Here is a 27,564-nt window from a genome sequence, read left to right as displayed (position 1 = left end):
CCTTTAAGGACTCTCTCATTGTACTCATGTTGATAATCTGTCTTGAAAATCGGGTCAACGATATAGTGTGGCGATGGGATTAATCAGCAAAAGAGTAGCATAGGGTTTGACCTATTGAGAACAACAATCATTGCTCTTATATTAGAGGAAAAAGAGGATTAGAAAGTAGTATTGCGATGAAAATAGAAGATTTAGACTTAAAGTTAGAGCCTATAGGTACATCCAATTGCCATAATTTATTAATTTAAAGGGGTTTTACTCCTTACACATTATGTAATATTTAAAATCCTGCCTTATGTTAGAATAATTTAATTAATTAATTAGCTTGGACGCCCGATACAACTGCCAAAATGGAGATTGGGGATCACTATGAAATCGAAGATATATCATCATTCCTGCTATACAAGAGCTGATGCAACACTCAGTTGGCTTTAAAAATGGATTCATTAGAATAAATCCGCCAGGATTTATCTATCTCTGTGAGACTCAAAAATATTTGGACAGACTGAGAAAGTTTGAAGTGAGGGATGACGATATTTGGATTTGCACATTTCCTAAATGTGGAACAACATGGACACAAGAAATGGTTTGGTGTTTGATGAACGATCTGGACTTCAAAACTGCTAAAACCATAGACTTGGATGAAAGGATGATTTTTATGGAACAAATATCAATAGAAAAGGAGGCCTCAGCCGAAGTATTTCCTGACACGATAAAACTTGCTTCAGAACAACCATCTCCAAGAATCATCAAGACTCATCTGCCATTTACAATGCTACCAGATCAAATCAGAACTAAGAAAAGAGCCCGAAGATTGTGCATGTCTCGAGGAATTCTCGTGATGTCTGTGTGTCCCTCTATCATCACTGGAAACTTTTAGAAGGGTTCAATGGTGGATTTGATTTGTGGTCAAGATTATTCTTGGAGGGATATAGTGGTTATTATTCTCCATTTTGGAGGCATGTAGAATCATATTATGTGTCAGAATATGATAATATCATATTTTTAAAATATGAAGACATGAAAAAAGATCTGAGGAGCAATATCAATTCAGTTACTACCTTTCTGGGGTGCAAAAGTCGTACTGAAGATGAAAAGACTCAGCTTGAAGAACATTTGTCAGTCAAGAACTTCAAAAGTTGTCCCACTTTGAACAAGGCTAATTTTGTTGAGCACATGGAAAATATAGGCTCATCGAACAGTGAACATGGCGTTGGTTTTGTGAGGAAGGGAATTGTAGGAGACTGGGTGAATTATTTTACGGAGGAAATGTCAGCCAAGTTCTTGGAACAAGACATTGAACTGTTCAATCAGTTCAATCCACAAGATTAGTTGTCTATGCACTAATGCACATGGATCTCTATCGATACTCTCTTACGTTTTATTACATCCTACTTGCTGGATACCCTGTTTAAGGTATATCACCAACTACCAACTTCACTGAGAAGAATTTATTGGTGATTGGCAGATGGCAGTCAATGTGTCTTACTTATGTATGTTTGATTTTGATTCATATATTCAGAAGGTCTAAATCTAATTAATGACAATTTAAGAGGGTAAATTACAGACTTTGCTTTTAAATATAAAAGAATTGATTAGTTTATAAGGATGTTGTTTTTACATTTTAATTTTTTTAAACATTTTAATCTACAGTGAATACAGTGATAGCTGACCTGATTCATGTGTTGGCAACCTTTTTCATCTAGCTGTCACGTACATTGAGAAGTGTGATCATATTATACGTATCTTGTTATTAATAAAGCAGCTACTTCAAGTAATATATTTTGAAGATGATAATTCTATCATTGGGAATAAGGCCTTTTTATTAGCTTATATAATATGGTTGCTTACAACAAATGGTGTCAAAACTTAGTGATTTATCTTAATTGACTCACCAGAATTTTACAATTAAGAAAGAGTCCATGGAATTTAGAATTGAAGACCAGTATGTTAAGTTGTTGAGGACATTACCTCATTTCCTGCTGTTTAAGAGCTGGTGAAAAACGCTGCTGGCTTTGAAAATGTAAACCCACCAGCATTTATTTACCCCTATGAAACTCAGAGATATTTGGAGACACTGAGAAAGTATGAAGTTAGAGATGAACCATATAATTGCGTCGGTAACAATAAATATTAAATGTGGCCTGTTTTAACGTAATCTGTGCACCTAAATCTTGCTTTTTGACAAAAAAAATAACTTTTTTACTGAAAATCGATTTTAGGTTTTAGAAAATGAGTTCTGCAACTCCTCTGCTATTTGAAATTGAAGACAAGTATGAAATACAGGAAATTACATCAAATAGTTATATTCAAGAACTGATAAAGCATGTTTCTGGCTATAAAAATGGGTTTATTAGAGTTAATCCTTCTGGATTTGTGTTCATCACTGAAACTGAAAAATATTTGGAGAGACTGAGAAAGTTTGAAGTGAGGGATGACGATACTTGGATTTGCACATTTCCTAAATGTGGAACAACATGGACACAAGAAATGGTTTGGTGTTTGATGAACGATCTGGACTTCAAGACTTCTAAAACCATAGACTTGGATGAAAGGATGATTTTTATCGATCATATTGCGATTCTAGATGATTTCATTAGCGTAAACTTTCCTGATACCATACAACAAGCCGCTGATATGCCATCCCCAAGGATCATCAAAACACATCTTCCTTTTGATTTATTGCCTGACCAGATCAGAATGAGAAAAAAGACCCCTAAGATAGTTCACGTCTTTAGGAATTCTCGTGATGTCTGTGTGTCCCATTACCATCACTGGAAGATCTTGAAAGGGTTCAACGGCGGGTTTGAAATGTGGTCTCGTTTATTTTTAGAGGGATACGGTGGTTATTATTCCCCCTTTTGGAAGCACGTTGAGTCATTTTACCTTTCTCAATACAAAAATATTATGTTTGTGAAGTATGAGGACATGAAAAAGGATATGAAAATTTCCATTGAAGCTATGTGTGGATTTCTAGAGTGTAAAAGTTACACTGATGACGAAAAGACTCTACTTCAACAGCATTTGTCGTTCAAGAATTTTAAACAAAGCCCCACCCTCAATAAGCAGACACATGTAAAAATCTGTGAGAATGTTGGATATTCTAATCAGGATGAAGGAGCTGTCTTCGTAAGAAAGGGAATTGTTGGAGATTGGGTGAATTATTTCTCTGATGAATTATCAGAAAAATTTCAGGAAAAAGATGCGGAGTTGAGTCGTTGTACCGGTTTAGTTATTGAAAGTCAGTTGTCCAACTCAAGTTTATAAATTTTTAATATCATCGCTTTATTTAGTATGTCAAAGTGGGTATCTAATATGTAATTTTCGTAATAATTTAATGGTTACCTTCATGCCCACAGTTCAATCTTTTAACCCACCATACCATTATACCATACTTTATACTCATTAACTTATTATCTATATATACTAAATGTTTTGATTCTTAGTCCTTAGAAGGGCACTCTATTAATAATTTTTGACTGATTTGAATGAAACATCTCTAAATTATTTACTATTTTTATTGTAATGCTTTTTAAATTTGATTATTATTCTAATTCTAATAATTTACATAATAGCTACCACACTTTTACTACGTGATTTATTGTATTGATAGTTTTGATTATTTGGTTTTACAAAAGTTTATTTTATGTCTGATTTTGTAGATTATTTTAGCTCTATTCTGTTAAAGTATGAAAATTGAAAATTCGTGATCTCTTGTTTGCTTTATAAATATCAAACTTACTGATTGAATACCACAATTTTGTTTTATAATAACCAACTTTAATAACTAATCCTAAAATTAGCTGAATTAATTTCATGATGCTCTTCAATAATAGGTTGTAAATTTAATACGGTATATCAATTCATAATGAAAACTAACAATTAATTTAATAAGGTAGCAAGATTTTATAACAAGATGGGTAAGTGCTTAAAGTTATCTTATTTTTACAGTTAAAAAATTAACATATTATCACAACAATCGTGTAATGACTTTTTGTGTTTTGAAAGAACATAAGTTTGTTTTTGCACGGGACAGTGACTTCCCAATGATCTTGCAACTAATTTGATTGAAATACCGCTATCCCGTCCCCAAATTAATTTTATTTATTGATTCTGTGTCGTAACTTTTTCAGATGGTAACGTCTTATCCCCAGGTCAGTGGTTCGCCAGATTGTTCTCTGGTCTTATTGGAACTAAAGAGTTAAGGATACTAATTTTAGGGCTAGATGGTGCTGGAAAAACTACTATTTTATACAGGTTAGAATTTCTAATATTTAGGTTATTTGACTGTCATATTATTTGTAATTCCTTATTCAAACCTATGTTACTCATAACAGTATTAACGTAACCAGATTCATATAGGATACTGAATTAATATCATTTAGACGATACCCGAGCTAGCCCTTCAAAATATGAGGGGATGTGTGACATGTCCAGTATTTTGTTTTTCACATTTTATCATCTCAGATTACAAGTGGGTGAGGTAGTCACTACTATTCCAAGTAAGTTCTGTTAAAAGATTATTTCCATATATTACATGTGTAATCAGTATAAAGCATGACCTTATGTTTTGTTTCGTTATCTCATGGAAAGAGCTGTAACTAATATAATATAGGCTTGACTTTACTAACTTTAATATAAATAATATTGAAATATTACACTCGTCAGCGGTTCTTTATGTGTTTATTTTATTGAATATGTTGAGTCCATTAACATGATATCACTTATGCTTATCGCTGGGGTTGTATAAGTAGTTCTACATGTAATTTTACACACCTAGAAATATACCGCCCGAACCACTACGGATTACATGTACCAGAAATGAAAATGCGTGGTAAAACTTAATCGTATGTCACGCGCGGACGCCGAATGGTTTATAAGTGATCAAAGTTAACGTGTTCAAGTTTTTTCCTTGACACTCATCAGCTATACTAGTGAATGCGCGTCACGCGCGCCAAACCAGCGAAATCTGCACCGATTTCGATTTTCCACGCAAGCAAATCAAAAGTAGTAGTGTCCGATTTCAACTTTGATGTTAATTGGCAACCGACTTTTCTGTACTTATACGACTTTAAACCTCATCAAACGTATCTGAATCTAAGAAATGCGAGTTTTGATACCTGCTCAATCTACGCAACTAGTCAATTATATTGTCAGGGTACACGTACACATACGTGACATCAGACATTACTCAACTTTTGTTATCGTTCATGTAACCTTATATCGTGAGGTATGTAACAGTTTGGAGTATTGTTCACTTATGAGTTTTTAGTAAGAGATAATCGTTTATAATTGTTTACTATTTCAGCTATCGGATTTAACGTTGAGACTGTAGATTATAAGAACATGAGGTTTCAAGTATGGGATTTAGGCGGTCAAACCAGCATAAGGTAAATGATCAAATGTGATTTATCTTCATTATAATCACGCCAAAATCATTGAAGGGGGCTAATTTTCAGCCAGCGGGTGTCCCTACACTGACCACTCCTGACTCCTATACCAACAGTATACCCTAGCCGCCAAAAACTAAAAATCACAGAAGTATTACATTTAAAGCTTGAAATAGGGAGCTTTTCACGGTTGTATTACAGTTAAGATGAACTCTTTTTTTTCTTCTCGCAGGCCGTATTGGCGATGTTACTACAGCAATACAGACGCTATAATATATGTGGTAGACAGTGTAGATAGGGAGAGGATAGGTATCTCCAAATCAGAGCTAGTCGCTATGTTAGAGGTTTGTAGTGCTTCTTTGTTTAATGATACGGTGCCAAACACTGTTAAGTTGACAAAATATACATCTGATGTTAGCTAGCACGCTTTTTATATGTAGCTGTGCAGGTTTTATTTTTTATGTTTTGAAGGATTTAATTTGAATTTGTTCATCCGATTTAATGATAAACATGACTGTCCGTCGTCAATAATTCATGTTTAATACCAGGAAGAAGAATTAAAAGACGCCATCTTATGTGTATTCGCTAATAAACAGGTCAGTTCAAGTGTGAATATCTTCCGTGTGGTTCAGTTTCTTTTCATTGTCTACTTTTCTATATTCGTTGTATGTACACGTCATATTGTATACTGTATATATGGTTAGTGGAGAAGGGAGTAAACTTACAATATGTAATGACATACCGTTACAATATGAACATCAATGGTATTACTATGCCGCAATTAACCATTTCAATGCGTCAGATATCACTATACTTTACTAAACCCTTCCTAGTACATTCATTTTTACATCTCAATAATCTGGAAAATAAGGTCAACTTGGGTTCCTTGCTATTTACGGAATGATAACATCTCATGACAGATTGAAAGGGCTTGGATGTTATTCTGGAATGTCGTTCTGGAATGTTTCATACATCCATACACGTTTTTGGTGGGGCACGGATCTTAGCTTGTAAAGGATTTAATGGATCCAACTACCATGCAGCCACTATCCGCTTATAACTTTATAAGAAACCTGTGGTGCCAGACTTTTTTGTTAGACTGGCAAACTTTATATGACTGGAGAGGTATTGAAATCAATTTTGTCGAATACGGAAGTATAACTAGCCTGTTCAATGTACTGGTCAGTGAAGGTAACACGACATCTGTCCGACAGCGACATCTGTCCGACAGCACTATTTTCGTGTGTTTGAAGTGATATCTCAAATTTGGCACATAGAAATTTATCCAAACTTGCACAAATTATTTGTCTTAAAGCTATCTTACTATCTAGAAAGTTTCAAGAAAATCGTATCGTTGGATCTCCAGATATATGCTTTGGAACCACTGAAAACCACCGAATTGGATATATTTTTTGTGTTTAAGGTAATATCTTAAATTTGGCACATAGAAACTCGCTCAAACTTACACAGATTATTCGTCCTATAACCACCATACTTTATGGAAAGTTTTAAGAAAATCGTACGGTAGGATCCGACATAAACTATTGTCCAAATAACCTATTTTCGGATTCGGACAGATGTCGCTGTCGGACAGATGTCGGCCAATCGTCAGTGAATAATGATTCTTTTACAGTCATGACATTTTAAAAAGTTACGCACCGTTCCATGTGTACTCGTGAATCAGGATGTAGCTTTTTGTAAAAACAATAACCGGCGCGCAGCACGTGCAGTGGTATATTCCTTAAGTAAGTGCCTTTTGTAATAATCTGCAACCTCTGCTGCGCACCATTAATTTGTGCGAACAATTTATTTTCGCGAGTTTTTAGGACCCAAACATTCGCGAATTTTATTAATTTTTTTGAAATTAGCGAAAATAAGTATCCATAAAAATGTCTGGTATTACACTATAATCTACATATCTTGCCTCGATATACCGGGCTTCTTCCTTTCCCCGAAACTTGTTGTTGATTAGTTCGTGTTGTGCAAGAAATGAGCTGTAAAACGAACAAAAATTTGCAAAAAAAGAAGTGAGGCCCTTTGGTTTAGCGGAGAGTTAAGATATAGTATAACAAATCAGGATTCAGGTGGAATTAAATCAGAATAGCTTGTGTTAAGTTTATAATGTTGACTGCCAAAATACAGTAAAATCCCTATTTAACCACTTTATTTCCACAAATGTATGTATTTTCCGTTTATATCACTTTAAATGTGCTTCTATGGCACAGTTAAACATATACCATATGCTTTTACTTAAATTTACTTAAATTTACTCCTTTGAATTTTATTGATTTTTAGCCTAAAATAGTGACATTCTAGGTGCACTTGCGGCATTCTAGGTGCACTCGCGACCATATATGGGCAAAATAAAAATGAACACAATTAGGGGGGACGACCCTCCTATGTTTTTTGAAATGCCCAAACATTAAAACAGTTAGACCTATACCATATCCTTTTACTCCTTTGAAGTGAAATTTTATTGATTTTTAGCCTAAAATAGTGACATTTTGCGGCATCCCAAAATTTGAAGGCACGACCATATATTATGGGCAAAATAAAATTGAACACAATCAGGGGGGACCACCCCCCCCTCCCCCCTATGTTTCTTGAAATGCCCAAACATTAAAATTTGGCCCTTTTTGGTACAAGGGTGATATCGTATCACCCTTGCATTTTAGGGTATTGAAATGTGTCTTACACGATTTCTCGGGTGATTTTAGGTGGGATAGAAAATTTGTGTGGCAAAAGGGCATAATACTTCCTTTAAACTTGATTTCTTCCAAAAACGCGGGCGCTCGGCGCGCATGCTGTGCCAGAGTGAGTTGTTTGTGATGGGCGATGGCGGTGTATCCTTTGGTTGGTGGGGTATCAGGAAACCTCTCCAAAAATTTAGCAAGTGATACTAGATCAGTTAGTGGCTGTTTACTTGTCGTGGGAGAAGGTTCCAGTCGTGGGAGAAGGTTTACAGAATAGGAACTAAAAATGTTTAAAGATTTTTCCGTTCACTCAATGTGTCAAGCTCTGGTCTATTTACAATATGATTTGTCTTCGCCACCTATAAAAATGCTCTTGTGTACGTTTCGACTTTCTTGATTCGGGAAGCCCTGTTTTTTTCTAGATTTAAATGAAGAAAGTTCAAAAACCAGTCATGTAGAGTGTAGACGCTCAGTGGCTAGAAATTAACTGAAAGGAATCTTGTTCGAGATTCGAGAATGGGGTGATACTTAAAATTTTAAGAAATCTACATCTGAATTTTGAAGCACAATTTCCAGATCACAACGTGATCAACTGTTTGTCTCGTGGCTACCCACGTTTATCAACTAAGCAAATATTAATAAATTTATAGTTCAATTTTTTCTATTCACCTTTGGAAGGTGAAAGGTTACGACTCGAGGGCAGTGGGGGAGCAGGGGGGTTGAGTCCTAGATTGATTTGTACAAATTTAGCACAGCCAATTCACATCTCATGATGCTATGGTATTTCGGAAGACTACATTGTTAGTGTTAAAGTTAATCATTATTAGGCTCTGGCCTCTGGGTCTTCAATTTCGCACAATCTTGATAATTCCGCAGATTTGTGATTTGGTCGCCCCGTTTAATTCCACAACAAATTAAATAACTTTGCGAAGCAGTGGCGTAACGTTGCCTGTTGGCGCCGAAAAAGCGCCCCCTTGTTGGCGCCCCCTCCCCTTTGGGTGCCCCTCCCTAAAATTGAACAAATAAGGTGATTTTAGAGGATACGCCGGCAAAATCTCTAAAAAAGTGTGTATCTAGAGCAAAACACAACAGGATGAAACAGTTAATCAGTCATTAGTCATATTAATGTTCTTAATTCTATGGCATAGTAATTAATTTGAGTCACAAGTGGTTTCTTAAGCATTAAATTATGAAGTGAACTGATCAAAGATTGCAGTGAATGGAAATCTAGCGTCTGCCACAAAGAGAGTTAATCATTTACACTTCGCCAGTCGAGTAAACGACTCTTTTAGATAATGCAATGTGAATACTGAATATACTTGCTTATAAGCTTTTTGTCTGTTTTCTACTGAAACTGGTCTTGTCTTGAATTGATTGTTACTGGCTTTTTAGCTTGGTAAATGGTTCTCTGTACACTGTATAATATTACTTCTGTCTAAGAACGACGCACTATTTAATCGATCTAAAACTGCAAGTCGCGTCTTTGTGCGCGCGAAGCCTCCTTTGTTCCTGTCAAAGTTGAGTGAAAATTTGAGACTTTCGGTATGAGAGACGTATCCGCGCGCGCGGTATATGACAAGGAAGTGTAAAACGCGGACCGATTAAACACCTGTCAATATTGCCAGCGATTGGGGTCTGAAAGATAACAAAACATTTAAATTCCCAAGAGCTTTTCTAAAAGCTCGTATTGAACTAGCTGCAAAAAAATTTGGAAATTTAAGATATATTTTACATGGCTGCATATATAATTTTTATTTCAAAATTCAAATAAATTTTACATCAATGTATTACAATTAGATGACAAGACTTGTTTATTTCATTCACTGTGACCTCCCTGCCCTTATCCGACAAAATTGTACCTGGAAAACTATACTTGCGGCAAAAGTGGTCAGTCGAGCGAATTTTGCCGAAACACGGTTACTTGGTAAAGAATTTTATACTTTAATTCAGCTACACTTAATCGGATGTTCTTCAGTAGTCAGCTAGTTAGTTACAACAGCACATCACCATCTCACCAATACTGTCAATTGCAACATAATCAACAATCATACCCCCGTAAACTTCAACTGTCAGCATTTTTACTACTCGTCGACCAACTTTTGCTATATTTTCATTAATTAGGTGTGCTAGGCTGCTGTCAAAAACTGAAAACTTTGTCTAATTGCATTGGATAGAGTGCAATTGAGTATTATTGACAATATTTTGTGTAAACTACTGGCCAATATTTGTGAACGGGTTAAAGCCATACTCATCACCTTGGCTGCATGCTTATCTCCTGTAGTGTCAACACCAACCCTCCAATGTAACCTTCCTCAGCGAATCACGTGACACACCACAGCCAATCACTGATCAGTATCTTCACCCATTATCTCGGTGCTCGCATTTGTACCGTTTCCCTCTCACACGCAGCTCAAAGCTGGTCTCCCGGCGGGCCAATCTCCCGCTTTTCCGCTCCCAGCCAATCAGGAAACAGCCAAGTTTACACGTGGGACGGAGCAACCATCCAGAGCATTGCATCCCGCATGCACGTGGTGGGCAGTTTACATCCTGCTCCCATTTATGGAATAATTTGGAGAGGTGGGCCAGTTAATTGTATCTTCTCTAGCTCTCCTTCCCTGACTCTCTCTCTCTCTCTCTCTCTCTCTCTCTCTCTCTCTCTCTCTCTCTCTCTCTCTCTCTCTCTCTCTCTCTCTCTCTCTCTCTCTCTCTCTCTCTCTCTCTCTCTCTCTCTCTCTCTCTCTCTCTCTCTCTCTCTCTCTCTCACACACTCTCTCTCTCTCTCTCTCTCTCTCTCTCTCTCTCTCTCTCTCTCTCTCTCTCTCTCTCTCTCTCTCTCTCTCCCACCAAGCTGCACTGTTTGTACACACACGGCCACCACCACTGTCCACTATTACCACTATGCTCAGCAAAAACAAAAGCTCGAATTTTAGATTGAGTAGCCGAGAGTTATAAATTTAGTGGCAGTGAAAAAGGGGAATCTTAAAGTTTAGGGTGGTAGCGTTAACATAAATCAAAAAGTAAAATAAACAAACAGATAAGTTCCATGTATCCTCAACTTTAACTGCTCCTATATAATAATGTATTCTGTGCTGACAGTGAAATAATGGCTTATTATCGACCACGTGACTGCATCGATCACGTGCGACCGAGCTTTGTTGGCCTGGCCCTGGGGCTGCCTAATTACCCTTTCTCTGTGATTTCCATGAGTTATAACTGTGCGTTAAACAGTTATACTGAACACTCAGAAGACGTTAAAGATCACATTATCTAATGGTAAACTGTCACAACCTAAATTCTGATTACCAGTTTAAATGTCTGACTAATAAACTGTGTAAACGAATCTGTACTTTTAGGGCCTGTTCACTATTCAAGGATTAAAATGATGAAGTTGTATTCTAATCGAAGACTTATAACTTGCATCGTATTGTTAAGAATAGATCAGATTCAAATCAGTAGCCTATTCATGCAGCGTATTATAACGCGTATGTATAAAACGCGGAGACAGTTTTATAACAAATTCACAAGGTTGCGAGGTTTGCTAGAAAATATGGATATTTTTGTGTGAAAATCCTCAAATTTTAAATTAAAAACTGCTAGTCCAGCGAATTTGAATCAGGTAATTTACAATCCTAATATAAAATAACTGTATACAATCTGTGCGTTGAATATTTTACATTTAGAAGTATCCTGTATATGAACAGACAGTGACTGAAGCAGCTAATTGCTCTTAATTGGTCATTATGAGCTAATGACCCTTCACTTTTTACAGCAGCTACTAACAAAACTCCTCCGCAGGACATAGAGGGCGCTATGACACCTACAGAAGTTTCCCAAGAATTGGGCTTGTCGGCACTTAAAACGAGGACGTGGGCCATTTTCAAAACCTCAGCTGTGAAGGGGGGACTCGGGCTGGAGGAGGCCATGGAATGGTAAGTCTCTGTTTGTATAACGTTTTCAATTGTCTGCGGAGGATGCATCGACCAATAATAACCACTTAACATTTTCTATTTGTGATGGTTCTTTGAATATTACAAATTTTGTGATAGACATTGGATATTAAATTTATTGGTCGAAATTTGAAATCATACTGACAAAACCTTCAAGTTTCGACCATTCGTTCAACCGATAACCAGTAACCACACATGCGGGTTACGCAAATGAAACCATGCACATGGGGCATAGTTTTCGTAATGTCCGAAGTAAACTTAACATTTTTCTAAGCGCTGTGAAAATAATCGGCCCGAACTTCCGCTAACTGATCCAGTTGTTTAAGTAATGTATACATTGTAAGGTGTAATGTATACATTGTATAGTGTAATGTATACATTGTATAGTGTAATGTATACATTGTATAGTGTAATGTATACATTTCATAGTGTAATGTATACATTGTATAGTGTAATGTATACATTGTATAGTGTAATGTATACATTGTATAGTGTAATGTATACATTGTATAGTGTATTGTGTAAACACAGTACTTACTAACTATAGCTGTTGAGTGTTGATACATAACAAGTCCAACTATTGTCGAGTGCTATCGTTTATCGAAAGTTTTTAGTTTACGTTGTTAAGTAGCATTGTCAAATCTTGCAAACTGTGAGGGGGGCATTGAGTGTACAATTATTACATTCTAATGAGTTATGTTACATAATACATCACGTTTAAGCGACAACTAAAACTACGAAATACCCCACAACTAAAACTACGAAATACCCCACAACTAATACTCTTCCCCGATTAGGTTGTGTAACGCTATTAAAACGAAACAGTGATAAAGTTCACGTGCCGCTTGTTACCACGGACTCCCTAAAAGTGCGGTTGCCAGGGCAACTAAACTATGATTATAAGACTAGCAGTAAATTGTGAATGAAGTTAAAGTATATTTATATTTTTGTTCACTTTAATTATAAAATAATTTGTGGCCGGATTCCCTCTGAAAAACGTCCCCTTTTGTTTTGCAGTACCAGTTACACACTATTTACTGTAATACCTTGATTGTCACTGTTAGTGTTAGCTGCAAGTAATGTATAGGGGGGGGTGTCATGTCCGTCTATGTCCGCCTATGTCCTGTCCTTTTTGGATTCTATGAGACAACGGACGTGTTTTTTGGGACATTGGCGGACACGGACGGACATTGGCGGACTCGGACGGACATTGGCGGACTCGGACGGACATAGGCGGACTCGGACGGACATAGGCGGACCCGGACGGACATAGGCGGACTCGGACGGACATTGATGGACATTGGTGGACATTAGCGGACAAACATTTTGAGAATTTTTCGCAACTTGTATTATAATCTTGTACAAAACAAACGACTTATTAATCACACTAAAGCTATTAATAGCTTTAACTTATTATATCAAATTATATAGGGACCCAGGAAAAGGCCCCAGGAGGAGGAGGAGGAGGACTGTTGAGGACTGATGAGGAGGACTGAGGACGAGGAGGAGGAGTAGGAGGAGGACTGAGGAGGGGAGGAGGAAGAGAACTGGGGAGGATCAGGAAGACCCAGGAGGAGGACCCAGGAGGAGGACCCAGGAGGAGGAGGAGGACTGAGGAGGATTACTCAGGAGGAGGACTGAGGAGGACTGAGAAGGAGAAGGACTGAAGAGTACTGAAGAGTACTGAGGAGGATGGCTGAGGAGGATGGCTGAGGAGGATGACTGAGGAGGATGACTGAGAGGGAGGAGGATCAGGAAGACCCAGGAAGAGGAGGAGGAGGAGGACCCAGAAGGAGGACCTAGGAGGATCAGGAGGAGGAGAACTGAGGAGGATGACTGTCGACTCAGGAGGAGGAGGACTCAGGAGGAAGACTCAGGAGGACTGAGAAGGAGGAGGACTGAGGAGGATGGCTGAGGAAGATGACTGAAAGGGAGGAGGAGGAGGAAGAGGAGGAAGAGGACTGAGGAGGAGGAGGAGAAGGACTGAGGAGGAGAAGGAGGACCCAGGAGGAGGAGGACCCAGGAGGAGGAGGACCCAGGAGGAGGACCCAGGAAAAGGCCCCAGGAGGAGGAGGAGGACTGGGGAGGAGGAAGACTGTTGAGGACTGATGAGGAGAACTGAGGACGAGGAGGAGGAGGAGTAGGAGGAGGACTGAGGAGGGGAGGAGGAAGAGGACTGGGGAGGATCAGGAAGACCCAGGAGGAGGAGGAGGAGGACCCAGGAGGAGGAGGAGGACTCAGGAGGACTGAGGAGGAGGACTGACGATGACTGAGAAGGAGGAGGACTGAGGAGTACTGAGGAGGATGGCTGAGGAGGATGGCTGAGGAGGATGGCTGAGGAGGATGACTGAGAGGGAGGAGGAGGAGGACTCAGGAGGAGGACCCAGGAGGAAGAGGACTGATGAGGAGGACTTAGGAGAAAAGGCCCCAGGAGGAGGAGGAGTAGGAAGACTGTTGAGGACTGATGAGGAGGACTGAGGACGAGGAGGAGGAGTAGAAGGAGGACTGAGGAGGGGAGGAGGAAGAGAACTGGGGAGGATCAGGAAGACCCAGGAGGAGGACCTAGGAGGAGGACCCAGGAGGAGGAGGAGGAGGACTGAGGAGGATTACTCAGGAGGAGGACTGAGGAGGACTGAGAAGGAGAAGGACTGAATAGTACTGAAGAGTACTGAGGAGGATGGCTGAGGAGGATGGCTGAGGAGGATGACTGAGGAGGATGACTGAGAGGGAGGAGGATCAGGAAGACCCAGGAAGAGGAGGAGGAGGAGGACCCAGAAGGAGGACCTAGGAGGATCAGGAGGAGGAGAACTGAGGAGGATGACTGTCGACTCAGGAGGAGGAGGACTCAGGAGGAAGACTCAGGAGGACTGAGAAGGAGGAGGACTGAGGAGGATGGCTGAGGAAGATGACTGAAAGGGAGGAGGAGGAGGAAGAGGAGGAAGAGGACTGAGGAGGAGGAGGAGAAGGACTGAGGAGGAGAAGGAGGACCCAGGAGAAGGAGGACCCAGGAGGAGCTGAGGAGGACCCAGGAGGAGGACCCAGGAAAAGGCCCCAGGAGGAGGAGGAGGACTGGGGAGGAGGAAGACTGTTGAGGACTGATGAGGAGAACTGAGGACGAGGAGGAGGAGGAGTAGGAGGAGGACTGAGGAGGGGAGGAGGAAGAGGACTGGGGAGGATCAGGAAGACCCAGGAGGAGGAGGAGGAGGACCCAGGAGGAGGAGGAGGACTCAGGAGGACTGAGGAGGAGGACTGACGATGACTGAGAAGGAGGAGGACTGAGGAGTACTGAGGAGGATGGCTGAGGAGGATGGCTGAGGAGGATGACTGAGAGGGAGGAGGAGGACTCTGGAGGAGGACTCAGGAGGAAGAGGACTCAGGAGGAGGACTTAGGAGAAATGAAAAGGAGGACTGAGGAGAACTGAGGAGGAGGAGGAGGACGAGGACTGAATAGGAGGAGGAGAAGGAGGGGGACTGGGAGAGGACTGAGGAGGAGGAGGACTGATGAGAAGGATGAGGAGGAGGACTAAGGACCGAGGAGGAAGAGGAGGAGGAGGACCCAGGAAGAGGAGGACCCAGGAGTAGGACTGAGGAGGATGACTGAGAGGGAAGAGGAGGAGGAGGAGGAGGAGGACTGAGAAGGAGGAAGACTGAATAGGAGGAGGAGGAGGGGGACTGGGGGAGGACTGAGGAGGAGGATGGAGGACTGAGGAGAAGGTTGAGGAGGAGGACTGAGGACTGAGGAGGAAGAGGAGGAGGATGAAGAGGAGGAAGAGGACCCAGGAGGAGGACCCAGGAGGAGGACTCAGGAGGAGGAGGAGGACTGGGGAGGAGGAGGACTGTTGAGGACTGATGAGGAGAACTGAGGACGAGGAGGAGGAGTAGGAGGAGGACTGAGGAGGGGAGGAGTAAGAGGACTGAGGAAGATCAGGAAGACCCAGGAGGAGGAGGAGGAAGAGTAGGAGGAGGAAGCATCTAAATGTTATTTCCATTTTTGTCCGTTTTTGTCCGCTCTATTTTTTGTCCGTTTTGAAAATATAGGGTACCGAACGGACAAAAAACATGATCCCCCTATAACAGCAAAAATTGAACATTTTATTTAGCAATTTAGGTGTCCATTAATGTCCGCTAATGTCCGTATATGTCCGTCTATGTCCGCCAATGTCCGTCTATGTCCGCCTATGTCCGCCTATGTCCGCCTATGTCCGCCTATGTCCTGTCCTTTTTGGATTCTATGAGACAAGCGGACATAGACGGACGTGACACCCCCCCCTGTATATGTATTATGTTTAGCATAGCAAAATTAGGTTTCTATTTCTTCTGCGACGACGTGTGACTTAGAATGGCGGTTTGAATGCCTCCATTGATGTTCTGTCCAAATTTATGGGCATTTTTTTCCCGTTGATCGGGTTTTGCTATTTTTGGGAGAAAATCTGGTTTCGTCGTATATATATAGTAAGAATTATTACTAAGTGCGATTAACTTTGAGTGATTGAATGTTGAAGTATTAACAGTAACATTTTTGTTTTGAAAGTGCAATGTAATGAATGGGAATTTCGGTTTAACTTGAACTTACAAACATGATATAATTTTTTCCTCTGATACAATTAATATTTTAGTAAGCATGCTATGGAAATGTACATTTTGATAATAACGATAAAATGATTAATTATTTAAGATAGTTTAAATTTGAAAGATGGTTGATACACAATAGTTTATAATCTGTTACGTCGTAAATTTTCAACAGCCTGTCACAATTCAATTGTTTGATTGGTACGTGAACGGGCTTTTTATCCCTGAAAATAGATATTTTGCTCCTTGTGTTTTTAATTAATTCTGTGGGTGATATTTAAGATAGTAAAGATGTGAGTTTCGTTTAGTTTTGCTTAACTGCTAAGAGACGACGAGATAGGTATCATTGGGCGTAGTCTACTTTTCTTACCACGGATACTGGATCACATCCGGCTTAATTTAGTTACTTTTGGCAATTAATTAGCTAATTGGGTCCTAAACTTGTGTGCACTTGTGTTAACTACTTTAACTTCTCAATAATTACAATTTTGTAAAGCACGAACATGAATCCAGCTTTGCAATATGTTATCTAGGTTTTGCAATGTGGCCTGATTATCCAACAATTTGTGAGGATTTTTAAGGTGCAAGCTCAGTATACCACTGCACCAACTACCAAGCAAAGCCAAAAGGTACTTTTGTGATTGTCTTTTAGTGCCGCTACACACCCAAATAATAAGTTTCCTGAATGTCTGTGCACTTCATTTAAGTTTAGGCGGGAAAGGTTTCCCGCCAAAACTACAAAGAATTTGGGATCACTCAATAATTGTATGAGTGTATAGCACGACATGATTATAGAATTAAAGTTTATCTACAGTTAATAGTACCAGGCATGCTACCGTTTCACCTCTCCTTCAGTATCAAGATCTCTATTCAGGTCTTTAGGTAAGTCAAAAACCGTGGCTTCTCTACGATAATGTTTGTTAGATATCTGGGACATATTTGTTTCGACGGCATTGTGACAGGACCGGTAGCAAATCTGTAAAGCAGAGTAGCATAATAAACTTGACCTTAATTGAAGAACTTTAGAATTTAATATTTAATTGAGATTTAAGGTTTCTGGTAAGGGCAATTTGTTACAATTTATGCATTTAATTACGCGTTTAACTCAATTAACTAATACCCCAATGATGTCTACTGAATTTCTTGTATTCGATTAGCTCTTTTGCCATTATATTAAGATTCCCCCCACTTTGTTCGAAACCCAATTATCGAGATTTAATTGTTATGCTACAATTTTGAATTTCAAGTTAAATCTAATTCATTTCACTACAGTAAAATTGTAATAATTGACTTATAATTCCGATCAATTTAATGGCATAGATTATATACAAAGCTGCAAAAAGGTAGTATAATTTCTTGAAAGCTTCACGGCTGAAATCTCAGAATGAACGAGAAAATCGCTTTAAATTTATCATTAAACATTCTTAATACTTTATTTTAGCTATTTCGACATGGTGCGATGGGTACCTATGGAGAGCAACCCGGACGTCTGGAATAAGTTTATGAAGGAAATGGGAGTTTCCGGCGCCTGGAAGTTCGCGGATGTTTTCGGATTAATACCGGAGTTGCTGATGTGGGTGCCGCAACCGGTGGCTGCAGTAATCCTACTCTATCCTATCTCAGAGAATACAGAAAAGTTAGGGAAGGAGATGCTAGAGGAAACTAAAGTAGTGAGCGATAATGTGTTCTTCATGCGACAAACTGTTGGAAATGCTTGTGGCACAGTGGGCATACTACATTCACTTTTAAACAATTCAGATGTTATTTCTATTGGGGAAACTCTGACTAAATTCCAGAGTGACTGTTCGACAGTGGATCCAACAGCGAGAGCTGCTTTGTTGGAGAACAGCGATGTGATAGCCAGCAAGCACGCAGCTGCTGCGTCTTCAGGACAAACTGCTGCACCGAGTGCGGACGAGAAGATCAACCTTCATTTTGTGGCATTTGTCCGTGTCGATGGCTATATGTATGAATTGGACGGGAGGAAACCAAATGCGGTTAGTTGGGGACCGTGTCAGAGTGATGAACTTTTAAGTAAGGCAGCCAGAACCTGTCAAGCTTATATGGCCTGTGATCCGCAGGAAATGAGATTTACAGTGGTTGCATTGAGCAAAACTGATTGAATTTATTTTTGTATGTTTGATGAATCACAGATCGCTTTTAAAATCGACAGTTTCTATGATAACACAAAGTATTTGTAGTTTCCATTTGTAAATTTTGGTTTAGATGAGTAGAAGAAGTAGGATTTAACGATATTCTTGCCATAGATCGGAATTAATTTGTATACTTCGAAACCATGAAGGCATCTCGATTTAATTTCAGCATTTAAACAAATTCGATCTCAGCAAGCTATATTGTTACATCCGATCTTCTCTGAACAAAGTAAACGAGATAACTTCAGGGAATTATTTACAAAATGAATCTGAATAATAAACAAATAAATACAAATTTAATCTATCTGATGTCAACTTTAAGAATCTGGAGTGTGCATGTTGTTCAAGCCTCTACAGCCTCCGCCTTTTTGATGTCTGCTGAGCTTTCCACAGTCTTCACCGGTTCGGGTTCAGCTGGTTTCTCAATCTCTTCGACTTCCTTGACTTCTTCATCTTTCGAGTCTTCTTCATCCTTAGAGTCTTCTTCATCTTTCGATTCATCATCCTCGGAATCTGTTACTCCGTTGGTTTCGGTCTTGGCTTTCTTGGTCTGCGGCTCGTCTTCGGATACTTCAGCTGATCTCTTCTCACCATCGTCTGTCTCAGGTGTAGTTTCTGCGACTTCCTCCGCTTTCGTCTCCTCGACGGGTGTGTCTTTCACGGGGGAAGAATGGGCCATCGTAAATTAACTGTTGTAACTTTCAATACTTTGATCAAATGAACGCTTATCAACTCTGCTTGTTTATCAATCTGAATCTGAATGAAGCGGTAACACTCCGCAAACGTCTTGAAATAACTGCGCTGAATAATGCGCGCGGCGTTTATAGTAGAGGCTCTTACGGGCAAATATCACGCTTCTTTGCTCGAGCCCTGGGACTTCTTTTAGGGTTCTTATATGATAGAATGGAGTGTACTGAACACTCTGACGGTATCGGGAACCTTCTAGAGCCTTCAGAAGCTGTGTTGTGAGCACTTTACTGCCAAAACTTCGGACATCTACAGACACCGGAATATCGACTAAAAATTTTTTTTGAGTTGTTCCCCTAATTTCTCTTAGGTTGCTTAAGCCCTAGAAAGTGTCAGATCGTCTAAATATTGCTCCATTCCGGTGTTAGAGACCTCGAAAATTTCGACCTCGTAGAACGTGTTGCGCGTCGTATGTAGTGTTTACAATGGAAAAAGTGCACTTAAATCTGATTCGGTTGCGGCGCGTGACGTATCTAGCACGATATTTGCTCGAAAGCGCGTCACTGCGCCAGAAACCTCGTGGTACCATAACACTGTAGAAATAGATAATCACAAGAGACACAATAAACGTATCATCACTATGCAAAGTTAATGTTAAAATGATACAATAGCCCTGCTTTAACAGATTAATCCACATAAACACTATATTTCTACAGTCCGATCAGTAAATCGAACATGTTTTTGAAGATAAATCTTCTGATAGAATTCGTTTCTACATTGAAAGATTTCTTTTCTAATCTCCTTTAAGAGTGCTGTCTTTGTTAAAGTGTTATCATCTCTATCCGCATCTATTGTTGCGGCAAGATTAGATACGATCCTGCTGTCGAAACAAACTCGTCTTACCGACATTGTCTTTCTGAAAACTGATGTGATCAGATTAAACATTGCTGGAGTTTGCAGCGTTCTCAGATAAATTAGACGTCACATAGTCATTGTACTTAAGCTTCAGGTCAGACACGAGGTACAGTTCTGGTAAAACATTCTCCTGCTCCAGTTAAAAGGTCCGTATCAATACCTGCACTCATTAATGCAGCATTGGTGTTGTCGTGCGTGGACACGTGTCTTTCCATTTTAAAACCTGCCTTAGAGACAGGTTTTAAACTTACAGCTTCAGATAATTTACCCTTCAATTGTTTCACCCTCGAGTTGCTGTACCTCAAACGACATGTTTTGTGATATCTACCTAGCTTGCTATAGAGATATTTTCCGAGACTCTCAGGGTTAAGAACAGGGCACTTGTTCATGTGCGAATCAGGATTAACATCGATGTTGCACAGATCCTGACGATTTCTGTAGATGTCCACAGATAGTATGTTGCAAAATCGACGAAGAAACTATTATCTTTTCCTTGAATCAGACTATCCTTTTTCGTTTCTAACGTCTAGGGAAATTCGTATTGTTAAAGAAGAATAACCTCTCATACTCTTAAAATTAAATCGAGATAATATGTATAATAATTATGTTTGGGCCCGGACGGTGCCGGTGGTTCTAATGACCATTTACTAAAATACATAAATACAAAATACAATATAGTATACATATTATAATTAGAAGTTTTATAAATCCTATCCGTCCAAGTTAAACTTGAAGGGCGCTACACGCACGACGAAAACTCCCTTTAATGTGAGCTGAAGTAGACTACTAGTAGTAGAGCTAGTAGCGCTTGAAATTGACAGAACTGAAAACGAAATCTGACAATTGTCGCGAAAACTGACAGTTTTGTGTGCTCAAAGTGTCGAGAAATACTGACAGTGCAAGACTGGGCACACAAGAGTGAGTTAAAACATCCTCCACACAACAAAAACTTGAATACACTAATAATAATCAATTATTAAAAACACACAAGCTCATTCTACAGTCTTATTAGTCTTATCAGTACTCTTTATAGCACCGTTTCTGATAAAGTGTAGCTTATCAGGCTGCTCAGTTACCAGTCGTTTCATGTCCCTGACGAGTTCTCTTTGCTTGGCTCTCTGTTCTGGAGATCGATCTGGGCTGATAAAAACAGTTTTAAACTTTTCCGTTGCTCGCAGGTTTCTCGATTTAGCGAGAATCTGATTAACAGTTGTTGCACTTGCCGCAGTCACTTTAACTGGTCTCACAGCCTTGCCAGGTTTGAGCTTGGGAACCGGTCACTGCGGCGGAAGTCACTGCGGCGGTGGACGGTACAGCGGAGGACGGTACAGCGGAGGACGATACGGCGGTAGTTTCCAAAAAGGTTGGACGGTACGGCGGATCACATGACACCCACTTTACTTTGGACAGTACGGCGGTACTACTGCTATTACTAGAAACTGTACCTAAGACAGAACTTACACATTCAACTTGTTTCTAAGTTTTGTTCTAGATTCGCATTATAAGTTTTATTTTTTCTCTTTATCATTTTGTATAATTCTTGTTAGTTTAGTTGTTCATTTTTTTATTCAGGGCTTTGCAGACAATGTAAATCGAGAATATTGAGTTGTTGAAAATCAAAAAGTTATATATAAGCTTTATATACTGTTTGCCTCTATCATTATCTACGTTTCACTGAGCAACCTCTCTTCTTGGCTATGGTTGATCAGATTTCTGGATGCGATCCCTCGTGACGTGTTCTCATGCCCTTGTTATTACCCATTGCATCTCGGCGTAGTGATATGAGATCTCACCGTAACAAGCTCATCGTGCACTCGCTTAACCACCGTTGTGCAGACGTGATCTGATACGAACCAGAAAGTGGAACAAGAACTGCTCTTAGTAATCACAATGTATATGTTACACTTTATCTAATTTAATTTTAATTTAATTTAATTTCGAAGTGACAAAGAGGAAAATAGAACTTTTTATAGCTAATCGATTTTGTTATATTAGCAGTGCTAGGTCTATCTTATAAGTACAGTTTTTAGTGCCGCCGTACTGTCCAAAGTAAAGTGGGTGTCATGTGATCCGCCGTACCGTCCAACCTTTTTGGAAACTACCGCCGTACCGTCCTCCGCTGTACCGTCCTCCGCTGTGCCGTCCACCGCCGCAGTGACTTCCGCCGCTGCGTCCTATACCCTTGAGCTTTCCGACTCTACTAGCTTCGATTCTGGGTTTCTCTCCGATTGCTAAGAACACTTCACTGACCACGGTGCTGAGCTCCTCATTGTCCTGCTCCGATAAACCAAAAATCATCAGATTTTTGTTTCGGTCTTCCTCCTGTACCACAGTTTTCACAGCTTTCTTGATCATTTCAGAACTGACAGGCTTCTGAGATTCTGGGCAATTCGCCTGTAATACCGAGCTGAATGATTGGAATTCAGCCTTGACAGACTCTCCGACTGACGATTTAACTGACGTCTGCAACGATTCCAACTGTTCATTTTTGCAGGCTAGTAGTTCTGACTGCAGCTTAATGATGGTCTCCTGTGTCTCGAACATCTGATGTTTAACTGAGTTTGAGGCCATCTTGTAGTCCGTGGATACGACACCAGTGAACTCCTCCAAATATCTTAATGCCTCGTGCAACAAGTTACACGCAGTGTCCTTGTTCATCTTCTCACGCACGAAGGGGATAGTTGCTTCATTGCTGTGATCTCCATCTCGTACATAGCCTTGCTGAGAAGTTCAACTGAGTCACCCCTTAACATGTTGATCTCCTTTTCACCATACTCGCTGGGCGGGATGGTCATGGTCGTGTAACACGGTGATACACAAACCACTGTAGCTGCACGTTACAATCAACAGAGATAAGCACTAAGATAAGAGAGTAAGAAAAGAGCAACGTATGCAATTAGTGTAATACTGATTTGCGAGCAAAAGTTTCACACAAACCTGTTCAACCTGGCATATGAAACACAAGTCTCAGTCCATTTCAAACAAATCAACATCTGGTCCACTTGATTTGGAACTAAATGAAGAAAGTCTCCACATTTTCTTAGTTCTATTCGAGGAGGGTGACAAAGGCGGGACTTTTTCCACTTGGATGGCAATAGCTTCTTCAATCTTCATCACAAGAGGATTCGTCAATTTAAGATACAGCACTGTACACCTGCAAATACTTTATTCAATTAAACAAATAATCAAATCCGATAGAAATGGATTAAAAATTACTACTCGCTGTCTATTTACCTTTGAATAATAATGTTTTTCAGGAGGTGACCGGGACATGATTTCAGGCCTGACCGGGACCGGGACCGTGACCGGGATAGCTCAAAATTGAGATTATCAATTTACCGGGACCGGGACCGGGATGAAAAATGTGACTTGACCGGGACCGGGACCGGGATAGCTCAAAATTGCCAATCCCGGTACCGGGATTCCCGGTACCGGGAATTCCGGTCGATTACTGGTTAATTCATGATCATAATTTATTACTCAAACTTGTTAAGCAATTTTAAACATTGTTGTATTTGGCTCAGAGGATGTTTAAAGATGAAATTCACAATGAATGAAAGGAAAAACTTAAAATCACAGTGAATGAAATTATGTAAAAGATCCCGGTCAAAATCCCGGCAAATTTGAGTGATTGACCGGGACCAGGACCGGGACCGGGACCAAGAATCCCGAATTAACCGGGACCGGGACTGGGACCGGGATCATAAATAAATAAATCAGCATTTGACCGGGACCGGGACCGGGATAGCTCAAAATTGCCAATCCCGGTACCGGGAATCCCGGTCACCTCCTGATGTTTTTAAATGTTAGTAAAACAGGAGGAAACCACTCACCCTGTTATAGTTGTCTTTTACATAGTTAAGACACTGAATACACACAAAAAGAGGTTTGCTTTGGTGAGCACAACCCAGGATTGATCTTCTGCAGCAGGGCGAGGAATTCTCGAGACTGTTTTGTAATTCGTTCACTTTCAGAGCGGAAGAAAACTGTGTCATTAAAATCCTTTATTTCTATTCGGGTACAGATACAGCACTCTGAAAATTGATGAATGGTCACATTTTTGTATACCCTACGGCAAAGTCTTATGTATGTGGTAAAAGAATGATATTCTTTAAATATATAATAACATCTATAAACAAAAGAGCACCTAAAGAGGCTCAGCAAAGTGCTGGCCTATTTACGCTTACGAAGACTCATTCGTTCAATATGTCTCAAAGTAAATAAACTCCTCCATCCTACTCTATCTCTTGCTAAGTTCACTAAGTTGGTAAAATCATCTTCATTTTTCAAATAAATTTGTCTCTTAAATAGGTCCTTTTTCACAATAATATCATACAAATTAGTCCTGTGTCTACCCACTCGTCCCTTTAGTGTTTGACATCCTATTGAAGCAAATAACAGAGACTGGTAGGCAGGCGTGTCGTTGTCACTGCGTAGAACATGACCTAGCATTGTCCACCGTGCCTTTTCCACTCTCTCGGAAAGGGGCCTGGTCTGGGTACGAGCGTAGAGGGCCTTGTTAGATATTGAGCTAGGCCAATAGATGTGTAGGATGCGCTTGAGGTGCTTCCTCTGAACAACATGATCTACAGACTCTAGAACATGCTGAGGTACGGCCCAGCAGCAGCAGTTGTACAGGAGCACTGATACTACTAGTGAGTCGTAGAGTTTGATCTTTCTCTTCTCAGTTATCTGACTCCTCTCTGATCCCTGGCACCACAGCTTGTCAAATGACCAGAAGGCGGTGTTAGCTTTATTCTTTCTATTAGTAACATCCTGCTCTGATCCAAGCTTAGTACCAAGAAGCGTCTCGTTTCTCCACTCCTCTTTTCCTCTTAGTTCATTATCCCACTCGTCACATGCACCAACTTCTTCTAAATACACTCTGGTAAACTTTGTCTTTGTGTCATTGACAAAGAGACTCCATTCCTGTAACTCCTCCATATCTTCACCAATCTCCTCTACATCGTCTGAATAGCCGGACTCAAGAGGCATGTGGTTATCGGCTATCGGAGGGTTGGGTCTTGAGGGGAGGACTGCTCTTATGTGCACTACAGCTCCAGCTAGATTGAGGGTAAACAATTTACCAGCTGTGCTGTCTCCTTGGGAGGCTCCTATGTTGAAAGAGAACATCTCTGAGTCAGTAGAACACACTCTGACTACTAGAGTGGTGTTAGCCATGAGGTATTGTACAAGCCTCAGGTCGTCTCTGGAGCATCCTGCAGCTTCTAGTAGTCTGATTGTTGTACCTCTGCGGATGGTATTGAAGGCAGCTGACATGTCAATACTCACTTTGTTCCATTCAAACTCCTTCTTCATTACTACAGATATGAGCATGCTCTGTGCCCAAACTAGGTCGGCACAGCTCCTGCCAGCTTTGTAGGCAGCTTGGAACGGTCCGGTGAAGTTTTTTATTAAAGCCTAAACTTAACTTCTACCAATTCAAAATTGTTTACGTCGGTCTCCCCTCCTTGAGCCACTATTTCACATAGCTATTGAGTATAAATCACTCTAGCACAAGCGATTTCAAACCCCCTCCTCTAGGCTGGATTAGTTTATTATATGTGAACTGTGCTCTAGTGCATGACTGACTTTACATAATGCAGAGTATGCAAAGTTTTGATGTTTCATAAACTTATGAATAAAGTTTTAAAATCGTGACATAAAAAGCAGTGGTCGCCCGGTGCCCCCTGGCCAAAATCACAACCCCCAGCCAAAAATTGGCAATTCTCCGGGGGTAAACCCTGGCCCCGGCCAATTCTCAGTGGTCAGCCCCGGCCCCGGCTATATTGGGGCTCCCCGGCCCCGGTCAGAATCCTGCCCCCGGTCGACCACTGATAAAAAGTTAACTCACTGGATTTTTCCAAAAGCGAGAGAAAGTACTGAGAAAGCACTTATACGTCACCACCAGAGGGCCTAGAGAGGTTATCTTTGTCTGTTTAATTGAATATTGAGTATATAATATGAGATTTAAGATGAACATGATAGATATAACGTCCAAATTCTAAAGTTCCACCAAAATTGAGTCACATTAAACTTGGTAACACAACAATTTTAGTTCTTCATTATGGTAGGTGATTTGACATAATGAAGTGTAGACTAAATTATTATTTGTAATAATTACCTGTCGGAGGGATTTAAGTGTTCCTTTGAACAGTCCTTTTCTGGAAGGTTGAGAGCTTTCCATACATCCAGAGAGCCAAATTGGATTTGTCCTTCTTTCGGGCATATGCAATCTTAGATATGATGCCTTGTACATTTTGAAATCCTGCAGTTATCATTATTCAATACTTATAGAGCCTTAGATAAGGGGTTAGGGGTCGTTCACATAATATTGTGTCATTGCAATATAGTAAGGTTACTGTACATTTCCAACCCTTTGTCATGTATATCACAACAGATGATGTTAAAAGCATAATAATATTATGATACAGTTTTACAGTTTTTTTTACGTGTTGATAATCTAGCTCATATCTCTATTTTATCGCTACATTACAACTGCCATTTTGCTGGTACTGTGTTTTTACTTTATACAAGTACAAGTAATCGATGGAGGAAATGGATACTCTTCAAAGATTGTCAGTTTATTCTACCTAGCTACATTACTGAAGAGTATGAGGTCTATAACGGTTGGATCACTGAACTCGCGGAAGCTACGAACTGTGACAATAAATCTGAGTTTTCAGTTGAGACGTTCAAAAAGCCAGTGAAGTCAGTTTCAGTAAAACATTTATAATTTGTATTCTGCGTATCAGACTACCGATAATCATGTAAGTACGTTTCTGAATAACAAGAAAGATATGGAGGAGTTGAAGAGCGATCTTATCCGATCGCAAAGTACTGCAGGCTGAACTTCTGGAAACTAAATCGAAGCAGTTGGAATCCATGCACTCCACCGTCAAGACCGCCGTTCAAGACACTGTCCAAGCTGAGATGAAGTCATACAGTCAAGCTGTGACTAAAAATGCACCTGTGCTTGCAGAAGAGAATTTAAAAAAGGTTGTACAGAATGGTGTATCGGAAGAGGATCGCAGTAGGAATGTGCTCATCTTTGGTTTGAAGGAGACTGATGAAGAGGAACTGTGCAATAAAGTTACCGTGATTTTTCAGCAGATTGAAGAAAAACCACGTTTTGAAGCTATCTGGGTTGGGAGAAAATCAGCCAACAAGACTAGACCAGTCAAAGTTTCGCTAGATAATTCTAACTTAC

General features: G+C 40.1%; 4 protein-coding genes across 4 annotated transcripts in view; all 4 read left to right on the top strand.

Moving 5' to 3' along the window:
• LOC134814044 (ADP-ribosylation factor-like protein 1) overlaps nt 1–12,951 on the top strand; it is a 36,322-nt gene extending 23,371 nt beyond the window's left edge. The window contains exons 2-9 of the mRNA XM_063822038.1: nt 3,896–3,920; nt 4,155–4,257; nt 4,468–4,502; nt 5,309–5,390; nt 5,623–5,734; nt 5,939–5,986; nt 11,879–12,012; nt 12,828–12,951. Of these exons, the coding sequence (XP_063678108.1) occupies nt 3,917–3,920; nt 4,155–4,257; nt 4,468–4,502; nt 5,309–5,390; nt 5,623–5,734; nt 5,939–5,986; nt 11,879–12,012; nt 12,828–12,858 (549 nt within the window). The 5' untranslated portion in view covers nt 3,896–3,916 and the 3' untranslated portion in view covers nt 12,859–12,951. The remainder of the gene's footprint in view (nt 1–3,895; nt 3,921–4,154; nt 4,258–4,467; nt 4,503–5,308; nt 5,391–5,622; nt 5,735–5,938; nt 5,987–11,878; nt 12,013–12,827) is intronic.
• On the top strand, nt 333–1,840 carry LOC134813969 (luciferin sulfotransferase-like). Its single transcript, XM_063821923.1, is given in 2 exon segments — nt 333–821; nt 824–1,840. Coding segments are annotated over 2 exon segments (918 nt in total). The 5' UTR covers nt 333–412; the 3' UTR covers nt 1,333–1,840.
• LOC134813968 (luciferin sulfotransferase-like) lies at nt 2,082–3,571 on the top strand. The gene has a single exon (XM_063821922.1). The coding sequence runs from the start codon at nt 2,233–2,235 to the stop codon at nt 3,265–3,267; it is 1,035 nt and encodes a 344-aa protein (XP_063677992.1). The 5' UTR covers nt 2,082–2,232; the 3' UTR covers nt 3,268–3,571.
• Nucleotides 12,952–17,945: 4,994 nt separating the features above from the next.
• LOC134814136 (ubiquitin carboxyl-terminal hydrolase isozyme L3-like) lies at nt 17,946–19,470 on the top strand. Its single transcript, XM_063822175.1, has one exon. It carries the CDS (start codon nt 18,051–18,053, stop codon nt 18,720–18,722), a length of 672 nt encoding a protein of 223 aa, XP_063678245.1. The 5' UTR covers nt 17,946–18,050; the 3' UTR covers nt 18,723–19,470.
• Nucleotides 19,471–27,564: the final 8,094 nt, after the last annotated feature.

Source organism: Bolinopsis microptera, chromosome 4 (genome assembly GCF_026151205.1).
Source record: "Bolinopsis microptera isolate Bmic1 chromosome 4, MBARI_Bmic_1.0, whole genome shotgun sequence".
In the NCBI taxonomy this organism is placed as follows: domain Eukaryota; kingdom Metazoa; phylum Ctenophora; class Tentaculata; order Lobata; family Bolinopsidae; genus Bolinopsis; species Bolinopsis microptera.
Note: the sequence above shows the minus strand (reverse complement) of the source record. Positions and strands in the feature narration are given on the sequence as shown.

What these genes read in the sequence shown, in the direction of transcription:
- LOC134813968 (XM_063821922.1), top strand. Translation starts at nt 2,233, where the DNA reads ATGAGTTCTGCAACTCCTCTGCTATTTGAAATTGAAGACAAGTATGAA.
- LOC134814136 (XM_063822175.1), top strand. Translation starts at nt 18,051, where the DNA reads ATGGTGCGATGGGTACCTATGGAGAGCAACCCGGACGTCTGGAATAAG.